The sequence below is a fragment of the Piliocolobus tephrosceles genome, chromosome 10, assembly GCF_002776525.5.
Source record: "Piliocolobus tephrosceles isolate RC106 chromosome 10, ASM277652v3, whole genome shotgun sequence".
Classification (NCBI taxonomy): Eukaryota; Metazoa; Chordata; class Mammalia; order Primates; family Cercopithecidae; genus Piliocolobus; species Piliocolobus tephrosceles.
Window position 1 is genome coordinate 15,779,090 of NC_045443.1, and position 15,300 is coordinate 15,794,389.

At 35.7% G+C, this 15,300-nt stretch overlaps 1 protein-coding gene across 1 annotated transcript in view; it reads right to left on the reverse strand.

Moving 5' to 3' along the window:
- The window catches only part of EPS8 (epidermal growth factor receptor pathway substrate 8), a 168,951-nt gene that overhangs the window by 60,611 nt on the left and 93,040 nt on the right, over window positions 1-15,300 (reverse strand). The window contains exons 2-3 of the mRNA XM_023226203.1: window positions 3,390-3,469; window positions 1,750-1,826 (exon numbers count right to left, since the gene is read on the reverse strand). Of these exons, the coding sequence (XP_023081971.1) occupies window positions 1,750-1,826; window positions 3,390-3,448 (136 nt within the window). The 5' untranslated portion in view covers window positions 3,449-3,469. The remainder of the gene's footprint in view (window positions 1-1,749; window positions 1,827-3,389; window positions 3,470-15,300) is intronic.

A 15,300-nucleotide genomic window follows, 5' to 3' on the forward strand; every position in this document is an offset into this window, starting at 1 on the left:
TAAGCACAGGGAATCCTGAAGTGAACAAGACAAATATGGGCCACCTTCACAGCCTTGACAGTCCCACTTAAAAGAGTTTCATACTGTCTGTAGCATCATCTGGCCCCTGAAATGCCGAAGAACACAATATAACTTTCACAGCTCAGCTCAAGGCTCAATTCCCCTATTAAATCCTTTCTGACCATCCCTCACCATTGCACCTCATACACACTACCATCTAAGCACATTTAGCCCTTTATTATAACAATGTGTTTACTAGTCTATTGCACCAAAATGGCACATAGGCAACAGCCATCTCTTAGTCATCTTTGAAATGAATGAAAGCACACAGAAATAAAGACTATGAAGATAATGGCATAACATACTTAATAAATATTGTACTTAATAAATATCTGTCGTCAAATGAAAGGCTGAAAGAATATATTTTATTCTTATCAAAAAAATCTTTTTCCTGTTATCTTCAAGTTATTCTCCAGACTATAAGCCCCTTAAAGTCAGGGGTCATATATTTTTGGTCCTGTTCTGTACACATATTAATGACAAAATATTTATTGAATACATTCTATAGATCTATAATTCATAGCTATTAGACCACGGTAAGAATGTCATAATACTTAATAAACTGAAACTAACAATAATCAGATTAATAAGGCTATAAAAAGTATAGGCATGTATGGTATTAAATCCATTTTATGAAGGTCTGATTTCAGTGATAATGCCAATTCACTAAAACTATAGGTAGAAAAACCATCACAAAACCTTAGAATTGTTTATTCTTAAACAGCCAAGAAGTTGTAGATCTAGATAATGCAAAAAAGAATTCCACAATTTAGAAAATGCTGTTGGTTCTTATAGTACATAATAACAATAATATCAACAATAATAATAACAAACACATACAACGTTTTCTGCTTGCCAAGAACAGTTCTAAGTATTTTGCATGCACTAACTAACTTACTTAACGCTTATTTCAACCCTGTGAGATACCCCCATTACACAGATAAGCAAAATTAGGCACATACAGGTAAATTAATTTGCCCAAGATCATTCAGATAATAAATAACTGAATTTGAACCCAGGAAGTCTGGTTCCAGAGTCTTTGCTATTAACCAGAGTATTATTCTCATTCTTTATTGTTAGTGGCCTTCCAGACCCTATACAAATACATGCCATCCTAAACATATGTGGTAAATTTCAGGAGTCCTCGACTTTTTGTAACTTAGGACTTCCATTTTATATCTGAAGTGTAAAAAAATAGCATGTATATGTGAGACAATCCAGAGAGGGCACTGAGAGTAAGATCAGGGAAAAAGCATAATTATTTTGCAGTGCATAAAGAAATTATATAATAGCTATTAGACATACTGTAATAAAATCCCCCAAAATTCAAGAGCTATGAGGAAAAAGTTCTGTCACCTGTCAGCCCACCACCAACTAGATCAGTCACAAAGACCAACAAACATTATTACAAGTAGTAAATGGGAAAAGCCACCTAAGGCATTGGCGCCATGCATAGGACTTCTGAAAGCACTGCAATACATTTCATCTGTAGTTCTAAAATGTATAACAGAAAGCAGAGTTCATAGCTTTGGTAGTTTTTATAAAAACTCTTCTTTAAAATAATCCTTATTTAGCTGTCACCGCCTCATTCCAAACAATATTAAGTGTGTGGGTTCAAACCATGAGTTTGAAAATGTAATTTGTAAAAAGTGGTTAGAAACAGAATTATACCCTATCAAATAAACCTACCATAAAGGGCCTTCGCACTTGTTTTTGAACCATGTTCTCTGTCCATCTGGGAAAAGGTAGGTGATGATCCGTAGCCACTGTAATAATTTTTAAAAAAAGGTCATTGTGTTGGGTTAAAGTCCAATATAAGTAATAGAAGCTCAACTAGAAAATAAAAATTCCAATGCACTATAATCACCATGTGTTTAAAAGAACATACTGATGGCCGGGCACGGTGGCCAGGCACGCCTGTAATCCTAGCACTTTGGGAGGCCGAAGTGGGTAGATCACCTGAGGTCAGGAGTTCGTGACCAACCTGAACAACATGGAGAAGCCTGGTCTCTACTGAAAATACAAAATTAGCTGGAAGTGGTGGCACATGCCTGTAGTTCCAGCTACTTGGGAGGCTGAAGCAGAAGAGTCGCTTGAACCTGGGAGGTGGAAGTTGCAGTGAGCCGAGATGGTGCCACTGCACTCTAGCCTGCGACAGAGCAAGACTCTGTCTCAAAAACAAAAAAAGAAAAAAAATTAGCTAGGCATGGTGGCAGGCACCTGTAATCCCAGCTATGCAGGAGGCTATCTAACCTCTTGTTACTAGTATGCTATGTGAAATAAATAGTGCTTTATTTGAATTTTATTCATCTTTTCAGTAAACATTTTTTTAAGACTCCAAACCTAGAAAAATGAGGAGTATGGGAGGGGGAAACAGGGTGCTGTCAATAAAACAAGTACATAAAATAATCATAATAGAATGTGATATCTGGGTAAAACTAATAGATATGACATGTAAAATCAAAGAAGGGCTAACTCTTTATCAGCATATCTAAGAAAACTTTACTACTGTATTGATACAAGCAGAATCTAAATGAATGGAAAGAAGCTCTATAAACAGGCAGAGAATCAAGTGAGGAAAAAGTATGTGGAACTGACTCAAGAAATAGCACAGTGTCTGTGGAAAGATGCCGTTAATGTAACATTTCCAGAATAGACAAATGACTGGAGAAGCCATGGCAAAGCCATGAGGGCTTTCAGCATCATGATTCAGAATTACATTTTATTATATTCTCTCAAAATAGTAAATATTATCTGTTATGAAAAAATGATGAGTAAAACATATATCACAATGGCCGATGTCAAACAGTAACATTAATTGTAATATATAAGATTAAGTCAGGGTTATGATTTCAAGTTATACCTGGACCCACTGTAATTATTTTGTTAGTCTGCCTGATCTTTTCTAGTTTTACACAATGGTAAATAATTTGATTAGTTTATACTAAATGACATTTAACCCTTCTCAAATGCCAATATTTTACAAATAACAGTAACAGAATGCACCACAGAAATTCAAAGTTTTGAAATAGATTATATATTCATCCATGAAAAGCAATAATACATAAAGTACTAGAATGAAACATCTTCCAAGTGTGAGATCAATAACATTATCATGAGGCTATTTGCTTTACCATCTTATTCTGATTAGACATAGTAAACTTTCAATGATAACATGTATTGTAACAAAGATATTACATATTAATAAGGAATGAACTACTGAACTACACAACAAAATAAAAGTAATCTTTTCACTAAAAATATAAAACAATTGAAATCACCAAATCAAATCCCCCCAAAACATATTAAATATAAACCTTTCAACTTACTTCATCTGAGATGGGTACATTCCAAAACTACTGGGATGATTAGAAATATGACCATTCATTGTGTCTTTCACTCGTGTGTTCTAAAAAAAGGAAGACACATAGATTAAAGGCAATAAAAAGGTCAAGACATCTCAGTTTAAAAACTTATTCATTCGACAAATATGTGTTGCTGCCAGGAATTATAGTAGAAACACAAAGATAAAGATCCCCACCCTCAAAGAGCTCAGGCCCCAGAGGTATAGACGAACATTTAAACAAAGATCCAACTGGCATTTAAAATTAATAGGTTAAAATTGTAAGCAAATTTAGGTGAACAAAAGAAAAATCTAAAATATAGTTCTGAGTCCTCAAAGCATACAGACATAATTCTACATTCTGCCCAAACTCATAATCAACTATCACTTTTATGAGATGTTATTTTGTTTACTGTTCCATTACAAAAGTAATAGAAACTCATTTAATTTTAAAAGTTGAGAAATACAGAAAAGTACAAAAGCAAAAAGTATCACCCAGAATCCTATCATTCACAGACAACCAGGTAACAGTTACCTTGCAGTTTTTTGCCTACAAGTGGTTTTCTTTCCTCCCTTCCTTCTTTTATTTCTTCTTTCCTTCAAAGCACATTTGACATGTGCTTTGTCAAATGCACAAATGCACGTGGATATATCTTTTCTCAAGAAAGTTTTCATTCACACGCTTCTTTTACTTTTCACAAGAAAATAACTTTAAAAATCAATACCAGATGTTTAACCTCAAAAACTATTTTTAAATCTATTTTACAGATTGAACAAACTTCCTTCAAACAAGACAAATAATGAGTAAAATTTCCTCATTACCAAATGGAATGGCCTTTTCTTTCTTCTAGACAACATCGCTGTACCCAATTTATTTCTATTCATTCCTAGATATTTGGTCCTGTCCGGGTTTTGTGTCACTAAGCCATTCTGGATTCTGTCTTATTTTTCTGACTTTTGTCTTTTCAAATATATTATATTACTATGTCCTCTCAGTAACTGTGAATTAGGCAGGACACACCCCAGCTTTATGGGCCAAGGGGGTGAAAGCATGAACAAATACTGATTATGAAGTTTCAGGTCCTGTGATGGATATTAGGACCACCAAAGTGAACCAAACAGACATGGTCCCAACTATAGGCCTACAGTCTAGTGGGGGGAAACAGATAATGAATAAATATAAAATTTTCAGTTGTACTTATTAATATTATTACAAAGGGAACATTCATCATAACATGGATGCATATCATAAGGGAACTTAACTCAGATTGGAAGAGCATAGAAAGCCGACATAAAGAAATAATATTCAAGATCTGGTCACTTTGAGTTAATTCTTTCTCATTCTTCAGGTCTCACTTCAATCACAGTGTCCTCAGGGGAAGATTTTACTGACCTTCCTGAATAGATAAGATCCCACTATCAGACACTCTCCACACTATAAACAATTTTTCAAAGCATTTATCACATTCATAACTTTTCCTTTACTTAAATTAACACCTGACTCTTCACTAAACTCTTAGCCCCCAAAAGACATGAATTTTTGTTTGATGACTTCTGCTTTTCAAACAAGAAGAAGGGTACCAGGCACAGAATAGGTGTTCATTAAATATTTATTCAAAGAAAGAAAGAAGGAAATTCATATGAGTCCCACTCTTCAAAGAGTTTGTTGTATTCTTAGGGAAACAAAGTTAATTCACGTAAAACAAATAGTGAGCAATTAAGTCCCAATGTATGTAGCTCTATTTTAAATCTGTTAGAAGTTCAGAGAGGGAAAAGGCCATGAAGACTGTCTTTACTTTCTGGAAGGACTGGGACTTGACCGAGTTCTTAAAAAATGGATAAGAATGGCCCTCAAAACACTGGAAGTTAATTCAAGCTTCCCTGTCCACTGCTTAAAAGCAAGTTTATAAATTAAGAAGCAAAGAAAGATTGGCTTCTGCCCTGTCCATGCACTGTACTTATAAAATTACATGTATATTACATTGCTGTGCTCCATTTTTGTTGTTTTCCTTCTTCAGTTTACACTTAGATACCATCAGTGGTGTGCTGGTAAACCAATTCTCAGGGTGGGACAAGGCAGAGTGCCTGATTTCTAGCACTTATTGATTTCCATGGTATAAATATTCCCACCATGGCCAATTTCAAGCAGTCGGTGGTTTAATAGCAGCTTACGAAATTCCTAAATCCTTCACAATTGGCTCTCATAAGCCTAAAGGATCCAACTACAGCACATCATTGCTAGGTTCTATAATTTGGGCCAGAACAGAGGCCTGGAATAACATTATGGAACTAGAGATAGTCTGGAATTTTAACACTATTCCTGGAACTAATTGGGCTAGGAAAGTCAATTAAGCCTCTGTCTCAATGTTCTTGTCAATAAAACAGAGACAATTCTTCGTCTTCTGAGCTCACAGTGCTAGTGTAAAGATGAAAGGAGACAGATGTGCAAGTTCCTTCCAAAACTGAAAAAAAGGAAGTGTTCTTTCAAAGCAAGCTGCTTCATTCAGTATATAAGTTAAACCCCCAGGGTTTGTGCTGATTTGGATCTGGTTTGCATTTTAAAAGCACAGCAGCTGGTTTTAATGAAAAGTGATAGCCACAGCATCTCATCTTTTCATGTTTAATTGTTCATGACAATCAAATAAATGCATGGTCTCTGTTTTGTTTCAAAATAGTGATCTGTTAGAATAAGAGAACATTAGAAAAGGGGATAGAAAATGTCAATTTGCTAAATTGAATTTTAAATATAGAAACTTTTTGTCATTTGGCAATCACAGGTTCACTTATCACGGTAGCTTATGCAGCAAATATGGAGGCTTTCAAATGCCCAATGTGAGCAATTGCAGTGTATACCATGCAAAAGAAACAATTACAAATGTTTGTCTTTTTTTCCATTAGGCTTTTAAGACATACCCAGTTTATACCCATATACACTATATACACAATTAAAAATAATGATCAACTCTAACTGAAAAATTAAGTGGTCTTTATTTTTATACACTGTTAAAGCAACCTAAAAACTAAGGAGATAAAGGTTTTTTTTTTTTTTTTTATCACTTTTAAGTTTAAAGATTCACAAATGCAGTTAATCACACTAACTATATAATTCTACTGAAAGTATACACTAACGCCATCATCATAGCTACCATCTACAGTTGGCTCTTGAACACCAGGAAGGCTGAACTGCAGAGTCCACTTATAAGCAAATTTTCCTCCACTTCTGCCGCCCTGAGACAGCAAAATCGACCCCTCTACTTCCTCTCCCTCAGCCTACTCAACATGAAGACAACAAGGATGAAGACCTTCATGATGATCCACTTCTATCTCATGAATAGTGAACATATTTTCTCTTCCTTAAGATTTTATTTTCTCCAGCTTACTTTATTTTAGAATATTTAATACATACACAAAATATGTTAATCACTGTTTACATTGTCTTAGGTAGACAATAGGCTATTAGTATATGTTATAGAGGAGTCGAAGTTATACACAGATTTTTGACTGAGTGGGGGTCAGCACCCCTAATCCCTGTGTTTGCTCAAGGGTCAGCTATATTTGATTTTAAGTAACAGCATCAATTTCCTTATGAAAACACTTTTAGTAAGTCGTAGTTACTATGATTTTATTTTTATTTTCTACAGAAAATAAAAATCTTTGGCAATTAGAAGGATACAAATGATACATTTAAGATCTAAGTTAAGCGCATCAAAAATGTAACACACTACAATTTTCAAAAAGAAAGGAAGTGGAATGTATAAAAATGACTTTAAGAAGAAATAAAGCTATAAGGCTAAGTCAGCAAATTAAATTTGTACTAGAAAGTTTTAAGATTCTCAAATACAAGTTTTAGATTCCTTTTCTTTACTCTTGCTTGCATCTAGTATCAATTTTCAAATTGGCAGATAAGTATGTAGTCATGACTCAATGTTAAAACTACCTACCCCATCTTGCTGTCACATAATTAGTAACTCTCTGCATATTTAACTGTCCTTCAAATGACTTGTGTTCTCAGAAAATATCACAGATGTCTTTTATCTACAAAAGTGTGTTTTTATGTGTTTGGATATGACATTGAAACATCTATGTCTAGGTTTCAATTTAATTTAATTGATGTCTCCCAGTCTAAGTTACAAGCAAGTGGGAGGGGGCATTACCATTACTCAGGATTTTAACTAAAAGATCAGTGAAACTTAATTTCTACCAACACTTTGTGACACTGTCATGATTTTGCTTAAAACATTTTTTTTTAAATCTTCTTTAAACCTCTTAAATCATCACACATTCTGTCTCCTGCAGTGTCTTCTAGAGCAATCACGTTTTAATATCTCTTACCAGTACCATTGGTAAAGATGGCACCATGTGTTTTTCTATGTTATTTGTTCAAACATCAAGTAACAAAGAATTTTTATGTGTGAATAAACTCAAATAACTAATAAGGATATTAAGCTCTTGTAACAATAATGTGGTTAATGCCTGTGAAGGTATCACAATAATTTCTAGGCCATATAGAAGAATAGTATTTTCTCAAGACCAGTATCAGTGTAAATGGAGTAGTTTCATGCCTTTAAATCAACACAATAAAATCACTTAAAACAGTTAACTTAGTTCCTCTTTCTTTATGACAAAATTCTGAAGTGTATAAATTAGAACATAATTTTGGGAGAAGTCTATGATCAAATCAGAATGTTGTTTGCTTAACAAGTGGCTGAAGAAAACTACTTATAACAAAATGTAATATGCAACTTTAGAAAGAACTACTTTAGCACTAATTATGTTTGCTATTGTGATGGATTTCATAGGAAGGCCTAACACAGAAAAGAGCCATAGACATATCCGAATACTACTATTGTATTTCCCTCCAATTCTTGTCTATTCCCTGAGTTGCTATGATGACATCATCAGCACAGGTGTACTACTGGATGCTATACTACACGTGGAAATTATTAATATCTCAGTTCAAAATATTGTTGATATTTTACTGACTTGGGAAACTATGCTAATTTTAAAAAGAATCACTTCTATTTATTGAGTTTTAACCCTGCATCAGGTATCATGCTAAATGCATTCTATTGTCTTATTTAATCTTCACATTAGTTTTTGAAGGAAGTACTATTCTTCATTCTCATTTTATAGATGAAGAAATTGAAATAAAGAGACTGCCATTTGTGTGGTATTTTGAAACTTAAAATCATATAGTGCCATGAATGACTGAAAATAATGTCTTATTTGCATCTAAGGTAAAATCCTAGGCAGAAGAGAATGCAAAGGAGAAAGCGAAGGAAAACATTTAATGAGCCCCCACTTCATATGACATTTTACAAATATCACCTCACTTTATCCTTAAAACAACATTATCAGCTAGTTATTGGCTCTATTTGTGGGTGAGATGACAGCCTCAAGGCAGTTAAGTCATTCGCCTAAGTGGTAATGATACGGAAGGGAAGGGAGTGGTCCCTTTAAATAATACAGAAGTGGAGAAGGGAAGTGCTGGGGAGAGGAAGGGTGGTCACTGGTTAGGGCTCCATGGACCTAGATGAGGACAGGCATTTTTGTTTTCCTGCCCAAATGTTGCATTTCCCAAGACCACCCTGGCCTGCCATGCCCCCATCCTGTGCCTATAAAAATCCTGAGAACCTAGCAGGCAGACACATAAGCAGCTGGACATTGAGAGGGGCACATCGGCAGAGGAACGCACCGACAGGCACCAGCATGCTGCAGGCCACTGACCAGCAGAATGACCCGGAGTTTGGATTTTGGCTGGGGCAGTCCGAGGAGATCCCAGGCTACTGAGCAGCCGGACTCCAGGGGAAAACCATCTCCCTTCTGGCTTCCCTCATCTGCTGAGAGCTACCTCCCCTCAATAAAACCCTGCACTCATTCTCCAAGCCCACATGTGAATCGATTCTTCTGGTACACCAAGGCAATAACCCCAGGATACAGAACGTCCCCTGTCCTTGCAATAAGGTAGAGGGTCTAATTGAGCTGGTTAACACAAGCTGTCTATAGACAGCAAAACTAAAAGAGCACCCTGTAACACAGGCCCACTGGAGCTTCATCTGTAAACATTCACCCCTAGACACTGCTGTGGGGTTGGAACCTCACAGCCTGTCGTCTGCATGCTCCCCTAGAGGTCTGAGCAGCAGGCACTGAAGCAACAAGCCACACCCACATTGCATGCCCTGCGAGGGGGACAAAGGAACTTTTCTTGTTTCAGTAACACAAGAAGCTAAAATTAGAAGCAGAACTCAAACTCTGATCTGACTGACTTATATTCCTTTTTTTTTTCCAATAAGTTACACCATTGTGTGATAGTTTGACCATTGTGTGCTTGCCAAAAGTTTTCAGTTTTATTCACTCTGATGTGCAATTACATTCTTTATTCTAATCAACATTTCTTAAAATAAGGTATTAAAAATGCTAGTTTTTGGAAAGGAGGAGTATTTACTGAGAAAGCTAGGATTAAATATATTTTTAATGCTAAATGTCCTTTTACCATAATAGCACCACATGCTAAATTAGTACAGTTCAACATACTTTACAAAAGCGAACAGATAAAGACTTACCAGGGCCTGACATAAACCAGATGGGTGGGTAGATGGAAAAAACTCTAAAAACATCTTTTTAAAAAGTTTTGTTTGGTTTTTAATTGACAAATAATAATAGTATATATTTATAGCGTACAATGTGGTGTTTTGATACATGTATAACTATGAAATTATTAAATCAGGTTAATTAGCATATCCAACACCTCAAATATTTATCATTTCTTTGTGGTAAGAACATTTAAAACCCTCTCTGTTAGCTATTTTGAAATATACAAAACATTATTGTATATTTGCATGCACTGTGCTGTGCAGTTGGTCACCAGAACTGATTCCTCCTAACTGAAACTGTGTACCCGTTGTTCAGTGAATTAAGCCAGGCACAGAGATTTCACTTATATGCAGAATCTAAAAAAGCTGTATTCACGGAAATAGAAAGTAGGATGGTAGTTAGCAGAGGCTGGGGGTGGTGGAAGGAGGTGGACCAGGAGAGGAGAAACGTTGGTAATATCATCTTTAATGAGACTGAAACGCCTGAATTCAAATTCCATTCTGGCGTATTAAATGGCCTCTAAAAATAGTAAACCATAAAACATTACAGGTACAGCAAGAAAAGCTATAACCCACAGATGAGATATAACATTTTAATATTTAACCACCCTGTCACCACATGATTACCTTCCTCTGCATCACCTAGAGCAAAGGACATTAAGCAGCAAACAAAATACTGCAGGTGACTCACTGCATTTCCGTACAGCTCCTTAAGAGGATCAATCTTTTCTAAAATGTACAATATATCTTTATAAATGCTTACAACCTACAAAATGGAAAATGGTACCTTTAGGCAACTGCTGTACTGAATTCATCCCACTTTTCTAGATCATAAATACATCTCCCAAATATTACTACAAGTAAAAACCTAACTGTTAAACCACACAGGACTTTTTTAAAAAGCATACAAATTCTATTTTTGTAAAGGTTAAATAACTATTTCTAGTGTATTATAATGCACATACTTACACTACCCCCAAACTACTTCTCATATATTTTATTGACAATCACTATTTCTTATCTCAACTTCCTCTCCTCCTGCCTGCCATAATATTCTAACATTGATTGTTTTGCTAAGAGAACACAGAGGTATTGTATCTTATCAAGGATTATCCATTATTTCAATTTGTCTGTTCTATTTTAGCAATACATGGTTTTACAGATCCAATGGCCAGCAGAATGATTATATGGGGGAAGGTAATTTCTTTCTAACAGAATGCTTTGTTTACTTTTCTAGGTATCAGACTGTATCAAGAGCAACATGTATAACTTTTTAAGTCCATGAAAATATCAAGAGCAACATGTATAACTTTTTAAGTCCATGAAAAGTTCATGACTAAGCAGGTAAGGTAAAACCCTCAATTCTTAACTGTTCCTTCTTCCTATTATCCTATGCCTCTTAACATTTTGTCCACAAAGATAAAAATGTACTCTTTTCAAAATACTATTTTTCATTTATCTTCAAGAATAGAGGAAGTCCTAATAGGCTGCTAGAAAGCGATGCAACAAAGAAGAGTCAAGACCAAACAAAAAAGTCAGTTCCACTAACTGTCTATACTTGGCTGAATATAAAATAAAAAAACAAGCCGGATTGTCAGTAGGTAATCCTACTAAGAAAACAAATCTCTAGCACCTCATCCAACTCACAGAAAACCTAGGACAAACTTTCCTTGAAGCTTTCCTGCTTATAAAGAAATTTTAGGGGGGAAAAAAAGCATCTTTAAGAAAAGACCACATTATAGGCAATAGAAGACAGCAAAGTATGAAGTTCAAGGGCAACTAGATTAGGGGTGGATCTAGAGGATAAAATCTCCCTCAAAGAATGACTAGACCAAAAAAGGCAAGAGAGGCCGGGCACAGTGGTTTACTATGCCTGTAATCCCCACACTTTGGGAAGTCAAGGTGGGGGTATTGCTTGAGGCCAGGAATTCGAGACCAGCCTGGTCAACTTAGTAAGGTCCCATTTCTACCAATAATAAAAAAAAAATTAACAAAAAAGAAAGAAAGATAATGACTTTTAGAAATGTATAGTATAATGGGGCAGAGAGACAGCCAAAGGATCATTTATGGTACAGTGTGGCAGGTAGAAGGTCAGTATGCAAGGCCTGCGCCTAGGGCTGGAAGTGGGAGATACTCAGTTCATAACTGCCTTCCTTCACAGGCTGTGATGCAGGAGCTAAGCCAGAAGGCAAAAGAGAAGAGCAAAGGCAGGAGATGACTTCGGACACTTAGGAAACTGTCAGCAGTTTGGTAGGAAGTTATGAGGGATGAGGTTAGAGATGAAGTGAGAATCATATAACAGAGGACGAATTACAGATACACCACATTTTTGTGAGACTAAAGTTCAGTGTTTATTTATTGTATCTATGTAAATGCGATTCACAGTATACTAAGAATACCCTTCCATTTTTTACATTTGTCTTCTATTTGTTAATAGTTGTCTCCCCGCCCCAACTCTTAGTGTTCCTATGTCCCCCTCGTTAATTTTATTACTTTACACCACCAGAAATGGAGCCCTCCTTTCAATACACTGAAGCACTACCCATTCTATCATTACTCTAACATTTCTGTCTTTCTGCAGGCTTCTTTCCCAGATATATGACTGCTCCACTCGAACTGATTACTCTCTAAGGTCCGAACAGCTTTCATCATGGGATCCACATTCCTCACCGCCCTGTGTATCCCCTTCATCTTCCTCCTGTCTTGGAGCCTTGCTTCCTGGATCCTGGACCTCCCTCTTTCCATGCTTTTTCTTTTATATTTTGGTAGGGCACATACTTCGGGGAACTTCCTGAGAAAGAGTATTAGAAAAGTACATTTTTCAAACTTTATATGACAAAAAATGTGTTTATTCTACCCTTACACATGATGGACTGTTTGTCTTGGTTTCAAATTGTAGATTTTAAGAGGTTTTTTGTTTTGTTTTTGTTTCGCCACAGAATTTTGAAGCCATTGTGGTTCTGTCTTCAATGGCCCCTGCTGAATGTTAGGGGCCACTCTGACTCCCTATTTTTTTTATAGAGCCTCTCTGTTTTCTTCTGTCTGGAGCCTAGGATCTTCATTTTTACCCCTGATGCTCTGAAATGTTATGGTGCTATACAATGGTATGGGTGTTTTTTGAAAAATTCAGCATATTGGAAACACAATAGGTCTTTTCAAACTTGAACATCATTTTCCTAAAGTCCAGGAAATTTTCTTTTGCTATGTCTTTCATAGTTTCCTTACTATATATATATATATATATATATATATATATATATAGTGTATTTATATATATTATATAAATATATATAATATATTATATATATATATTTCCTTTTTCTAAGCAATTCAATTGCTCAGAGTAGGACCTCCTGGTCTAAGTCTCTACTTTTGTATTTTCTCTTTTGTTTTTCATTTTGTAATTCTTTTTTCTACTTTCTGGGTAGCTTCCTCTTTTTTATCTTCAAAAAACATTTTGAGTTTCTTATTTCTTCTATCAGTTCCATTTTCCAGGAGTACATAAGAAAAAGAAAGCTTCCTTTTCTTATAGTGTCTATACTTATTTTCTAATTACAGTATATTCTCTGATCTTTCTTAGTACATTCATGATAATGTTTTTAAGTTTTCTTCTCCCTTCATTGTCTCTTTATGACAATTTCCTTGTTTTCTCTAGGTTTGTTTTGTCTCCTGAATTGCTTTAAATATCAGGTGATTACTGGTTATTACTCATATTGAAGATGAAGCCCTAAAAAGCTGGCAAGAAAGTCAGTGTATATGGGTGGGGCTTGTGAACAAGTGGGCTTCTCTGCACAGCAGTCCTATTTGTAGACCCCAACCATCAGTGTCTACAGGTCTTTTGCATAGATCAATCAGGTTCTCCAAGGAAGTATCTTCCAGTTCCACGTTTAGAGAATGTAAAGCTGACTGACAAAACTTCGGCAGTAAGTGGAAGAAGTCAGCCAGGGTGTCTTGCTGTTTAGTAAGCATTTCATTTCATCTTTCACCCTCTCTCTGTGCCTTGGTATCCCCAACCGAGTCCTCTAGTTCACATTCTCCACAGAATAAACTACTGGTTTTACTGGAGTGTGAGGAGGCAGCTGGGATCCAAGTTCACTTTAAACACATAACTAATACATCCTACTATTCTCAGCCTCATTCTCACTGTTGAGGCGGCTGGAGGTTCTGAAGTGAAAATAAGGTTGTTTCTCAATGTCTCTCAATAGTAGCTTAGGTTTCAGCATCTGAGGACTTCTAGGTTAATCACAATTATCCACAGGCTTTACAGAGTCCCTTTGTCTCACTGGCTTCCTGCATTTTAAAAATCTCTTTACTGTTATTTTATTTGGAGGAAGTGAAATAAATGCATATACCACCATGGAATACTATGCAGCCATAAAAAGGAATGAGATCATGTCCTTTGCAGAGACATGGATGAAGCTGGAAGCCATTATCCTCAGCAAACTAACACAGGAACAGAAAACCAAACACTGCATATTCTCACTCATAAGTGAGAGCTGAACAATGAGAACACATGGACACAGGGAGGTGAAAAATACACACCAAGGCCTATCAGATAGAGATGGGGCAAGAGGAGGGAGAGCATCAGGACAAACAGCTAATGAATGCCAGACTTGATACCTAAGTGACAGGTTGATAGGGGCAGGAAACCACAATGGCACATATGTACCTATGTAACAAACCTGCATGTTGGGCACATGTATCCCAGAACTTAAAGTAAATTTTTTTCAAAAAATGAAACAAATGTATACGCTTAGTCTGCCATTTTTCTGTAGCATATTTTCATTCTCTAAACATTAAGAAATATTTGTCAATGAAAAACCCAGATGAAAAATTCAAGTCACCTCTAATATGAACTTGAGAGGTTCAGGTGGACTATGAAATATGAGTACAAGTTTATACTAAAAATAAAGGTACCATAACAACCAGAGTGAAAGTAACACACACAAAAAATTTACATTTGACAAAGTCAGCTGGTATTTTGGTAGTATATGTTTAACTACCTATTGTTATCACAATAACAAACTCTGCTTTCAAATCCCAGAGAAAAAACAATACTCTAAAGCATGGAAGTGAGGCAATATCCCCAGACATTGGGGATGAATCAGACATTACTGTTCATGAAAAGCTCTTGCTTTAATTGCTTTTCTGGAAATTATTTAGGTGCCTAAATAAAACGTGGAATTCATCCTTAGGTAAATAACCACTACTTTATCCATTTTTATTAATGTTTTTCCCAAAGAGAAGCCCATTTAAATTGATAAGCTGGGAACAAATTATTTGTGAACTACTCCAGAACAAAAG